General features: G+C 45.2%; 1 protein-coding gene across 1 annotated transcript; it reads right to left on the bottom strand.

Annotated features, from left to right (window-relative positions):
• Window positions 1-2,213: 2,213 nt before the first annotated feature.
• LOC147977050 (putative FBD-associated F-box protein At3g50710) lies at window positions 2,214-3,840 on the bottom strand. The gene is made up of 3 exons (XM_087519892.1): window positions 3,043-3,840; window positions 2,797-2,935; window positions 2,214-2,629 (listed from the first exon to the last, which is right to left on the bottom strand). Exons 1-3 carry the CDS (start codon window positions 3,829-3,831, stop codon window positions 2,214-2,216), a joined length of 1,344 nt encoding a protein of 447 aa, XP_087376018.1. The 5' UTR covers window positions 3,832-3,840.
• Between the last annotated feature and the right edge of the window lie 1,179 nt (window positions 3,841-5,019).

Below are 5,019 nucleotides of genomic sequence, written 5' to 3'. Positions count from 1 at the left end.
TCTCCAAAATGACCTAAGTTAGCTCTAATATGCTTAGTTACCTAGGTTAGCTCAATAATGACCTATACTTAGCTGCTTTATATCAAAAATGGCATAATATGCTTAGATCACTCAAAAATGGCATAATTAGCTAGGTTAGCTCCATTTTACCTAAGTATGCTTACTTCTTCTTCTTCTTCTTCTTCTTCTTCTTCTTCTAGTCTTCTTCTAACTTTCTTGTTTCCCATTTTGCAGATTTCAGTTACTCCACGGAAGCTTGCATGGATGGAGTGCTTCTTTTCCCTTTCTGCTTTTCTTTTGTATCGATGAACAATGCGGGACTTGTTATATGGGTGGATGGATAGGTGTTGGATGAACAATGTGAAACTATTGTAGTATGTATGGATGGAACTATGTGTTGGTTATGTATGTATGATGAAATTTGTGTGTTGGATATGTCATATGTCTTATGTGAAATTTGTGTGTTGAAATTCAATGAATTTAAGAAAAAAATAGAAAAAAAAAACAGGGGCTATACAGGCTCTTTGTCGTCTGCCAACAGACGGCAAAGCTGCCATGTGGCAACTATCTGTGCAACCTGGGGCACTGGCTGGCCTATTGTGTTACTTTGCAGTCAGCTGGCAGACGGCAAAGACCGTTGCACCTTTGCCGTCTGCCAGCGGATGGCATAGCACGCCACGTGGCAGCACCTGGGGGCTGGGCTATTTGGTTACTTTGCCGTCCGCTGGCAGACAGCAAAGGCGCAATGGTCTTTGTCGTATGCCAGCGGACGGCAAAGCATGTCGTTAACCCCCTAACAGACGTAACCTACCACATGTTCCGTCCAGGTTCTTTGCCGTCCGTTGTTTCATCTTTGCCGTCTGCCAGCAGATGGCAAAGAGCCCTTCGACGTAGCCTATTCAGCCGGACTTGTTGCCGTCTGCTAGCAGACGACAAAGGCCTTTGCCGTCAGCCAGGCATGCCTTTGCCGTCAGCCATGGCAGATGGCAAAGTGCGTGATTCCTGTAGTGCATAACAAAAAAGCCTGGCAAAGTAAAAACTAACTCGTATGTATATGAAACGAATAATTCCATCGATAAATCAAGAGCACTAGGTAAGTAGTATATGTGAAACATGAGTACAACTGCCCTCTTAGCACCATAAAACCCAAGCATGTAGTAATTAATTTCATTCATGTTTTCAACAAAAGCTCTGATCCTCAAAAGAAACACACACCATGATCACTCCTAACAGGCTAGTCCTCAAAAAGAACATCATCCTCTCTCATTTCCTTGCTTCTCGTGTAGATATTGGAGGCATACACTTACCCCCAAAATGTGCACATTCTATGTCATAGTAGTTAATTGTAAATCCAGAGTAGTGTTTTTTGCTCACAAATAAAATGAGTTTTTCTAGTTGTGGAACTGATACATCAGCGACAGAAAGGCGATAACCATGTTCCATGTGTCACACTCTTCATCCCGACCCTCATCCGTGCATCTAGTGAGTTGTTCTCGCATACAGAGGAATTTCTGGTTGAATTAATGATGCAGGCTGCTGTCAAAGACACCAACAATTTATTTCAACTTTCAAGTGGTAATTTAAAGTTGTGATCAGACTAACAATGTCAAAGAACCTAGCTCAGTACATGTTTTTTTAGGAAAGGCCATAATGGCTAACTTTATTGATAATCAAAGAATAATTACATCGCTCAAAAGTTGGCTAATTAAGAATCCAGAAGGTTCATTAGTCCAACCATCATTATGCTTATTACAAAAACTAAATTTAGCAGTAGGATTATAAATGCAATTCTGCTTCAACAAGCACAAAAGTTCCAATAGTGCAAGTATCTTGTGCCGGGTATTCATTTATCCTACATAGTTTGCTCCTCAGGGATGTCTCTTTTGGCTGCAGGTTGTAAAACTATTCTTGTGATTATGTCATCCTTCATTTTGCTATGCTTTTGATAGTCTAGTTGTCAGAAGATAGATGGGCATGATTTCAAAAATGTTCCATTCTTTCTGGTATTGTTTGCGTGATTTATGAAGTATCGTAGTACCATTTGCTTAACTAATCTTGGTCCTTTAATTCATCCTTGGCTTCCTTGCTGCATTAAGTAAATAGCTTATACGTGTAGGAAATGAGCATCAAAGTAGCGAAACAACTTTACAACTCAGATGAAGTCATGAAGATATCAAAATGTTGCGCTTTGAACATGGGACAAGGGTACCTTCTCAAAGTGTAAAATATCCATCCAAGAACGAGGTGTCAAACGGATCAGCCATTGACAGATCATGGGTACACTTCTTAAAGTCTTTGTCACTCGTCGTACGAAACATTTTGAATTCAAATCGAGCATCTCGAGAAGCTCTGTCTTCAACCTGTAGCTGCTTGTTCTGATTGGACCTCCATCGATTGGCCCTCCATTCTTCCCGGGGACCGCCAATTGCACTTACAACGACTCCAAATTCCATTATGTCTAGCACTTTGGCATTCAAAACAAAGAATCTGGCAAAGTCAACTTCTGGACCCATACCATTGTAGACTTTCAGCGCCACTTTTCTTAAGTGGTGCTCAAGGCATTCGATCGGATTATCCTGTGAGACATTCTTGCGCACGTTTTTCATGTTATTTTGGGTGTCTCTCTCTTCTTCAGATAATTGATAGGTAGACCTCCTTGGCTCTAACTGGACATAAAAAAGAAGAAAAACAATATAAAGACACTTGCTACAAAGTTGGCAATGTAATTGCTCACCAGATCATAAGCCATTCAAATACTTGTTTTTGAAATTTTAGCAGGGTAGCAAATATGAATACTCACAATGATATAAAGCCTCTCCAAGCACGGGAAGCACTTGAGGAAGCGAAGAACTCTATCCAAATCGGGTCCAACTTGATCAAGAAACAAAACCTTCACGGTGTGCATCGTGGTTGTCAAGCTAACGCCAACCGTTTCCTAAGTGAAGAAAAATAAGCAATACATATCAAGAAGAATATAGCCTGCTGCCTGCATAAGTTCATATAGTATTCACACATGATTTCAGAAATTAAGATTGCGACTACCTGAAACACTGCCGTTCTAAGGTCGAGCCGTAGAATGCCTTTGCTCAGCGGACCCAATACCTCTAGTTTAGGAGCCCGGATCACCCGGATCGTCGCCGGACCATGGTCTGGATTGAGTGGGAGCAACCTCACGAGGCGGGGGGCATCCTCGATTACCATCTCTCCGACATTGGCACTGCCATCGGCAGCTTGCTTGTCCCAAGGAGCACAGAAGCCGACGCTCTGGAGAGTCGGGGAACTGATGCGGAGGCATGGAGCGCCCACGCTCTCCGCCAGCAGAAGGCTCTCCAATGCAGGGCAGCCCGAGAGCACGGCCCGGAGAGCCTCCTCCGTCAGGGTGACACCGTGCAGGCTGAGCTGCCGGAGGAGTGGGAAATCCACAGGCAGGCTGGGCGGCAGGCGGCGGCAGCCGAATCTCACCGTGCGGATCGCGGGCACGGTGCTGCTGCGCTCTTCCCTGCACGCCAGGGCGAGCTCGACCTCTAGCAGATCCCGGGAGCGGGTCCACGTGCCGACGCCGACAACCTCGCGGGGTTCCGTGCGGTCGTAGCGGTAGGAGAGGATCCTGGAGACGTGCATGTCGGCGACGTCGTCGAGGTTGATGCGCGCGGCGCGCCATATGGGGCGCCACCGGCGGGAGAGGGCCTGCGTGCGGCAGCCGTCCCTGACGGGGAGGAGGGATACGATGGCGCCGAGGACCTCGTCCGGCAGGCTGGTGATGAGATCGGCGCTCCCTGCCGACCCCGATGGCCCTTCGCCGCAGGCACCGGCGGAAGCGCGCGCCGCCATATGCGTGCCGTCTCGTGTCGATCGCCGCTCTCCCGGGAGCTCGTGAAGATTTCGGTCGAGGGCTTCCGCCTCTCTCGGCGGTTGAAGACTTAGGTTTGTACACGTAGGTCCGAGTTGCTCACGAATAGCTACACCTACCTGGTCAGTACGGCAGGGCTATCTCACACGTCTCAGCAGGTGGACCCGACAAGCCTAAGATTACCGAAAGTTTGCATTTTATTTTTCCAAAAAAGGTTGCATATTGTATTCCTCAAAAATAAGTTAAAATTTCATTCATCTCAAAATAAGATTTGCATTTATAATTCAGAAATACTAGATAGATAGTGGCAGCTCTCGTTGTGGTTTTGCTAGCACAAAAATAATACCATGCTAATATTGTTTCTTCTCAATAGGGTGTTGAATGTGATTTTTGGGTCACAAGTTGCGCCTATACTCCATCTCTAAAGAGGTCCTTGTTTGTTTTCGCAAAAAACTGAATATAGGTTACCCTATTTTTTTTCATCGAGGCCAAAAAATGTCGATTTGTTTCATGGAAATATGGATGTGCCAGAGATACAACCTAACATGCGCCCACCAATTTTTTTACAATTTTGTATACTTTGAGGAGCCACATATAACGATGCGGCGCGACTAGTATCAAAAGTGTGCAAATTTGACAACATGTCACTACAATTTCAAGCCACTATATGGATGGAGGTTGAGATGACATGATCCAAATGTGGATCTAAATACCCTTGTTTGGTTCTTTTTACCAAGAATAGATGACTCTGCAAGTTTCACATTACAAATTTAAAACTCTAAAACTGAAGAGTTCAAAGCATCTTAGAAAAAACAGAAAAGTATATTTTTTGTAACTCAATTCTTGACGAAGTCTAGATTTAGTCCCTCAACTATGAAACTGGACAACTTGCGCCTTCAACTCTAAAATCCGGACAATTTAAGTCCCTCTACCGATTGCATGTGGTTTCATGATGACGTGGTGGCTTTGACCAAGTTGGCATCCAGGTGGCAATCCTGGTGGATCTTCTTCCTTGTCTTTCCTCAGCTGGGCATTTCATCGAGCAGTTGTCATGCATCAAGCAGCAGGAGCAGGATGTGGGTGTGGAAGCCTCCTGCTCGCAGGCACGGGAGCTCATGGCAATGGTCGATGAGGCGCTCAAGACCATCTACGCATCCGATGGCATCCAC

This window comes from Triticum urartu, chromosome 4A, assembly GCF_056163025.1.
Source record: "Triticum urartu cultivar PI428250 chromosome 4A, HENAU_Tu73, whole genome shotgun sequence".
In the NCBI taxonomy this organism is placed as follows: domain Eukaryota; kingdom Viridiplantae; phylum Streptophyta; class Magnoliopsida; order Poales; family Poaceae; genus Triticum; species Triticum urartu.
This window is presented reverse-complemented; position numbering and strand designations above follow the sequence as displayed.

Bases quoted from the DNA above. Each gene is read 5' to 3' on its own strand.
- LOC147977050 (XM_087519892.1), bottom strand. From the start codon at position 3,831: ATGGCGGCGCGCGCTTCCGCCGGTGCCTGCGGCGAAGGGCCATCGGGG. The intron at 2,936-3,042 runs GTAGTCGCAATC...TTCTTCACTTAG, and splicing joins TTAGAACGGCAGTGTTTCAG to GAAACGGTTGGCGTTAGCTT. The intron at 2,630-2,796 runs GTATTCATATTT...AATTATCTGAAG, and splicing joins GAGGCTTTATATCATTGTGA to AAGAGAGAGACACCCAAAAT.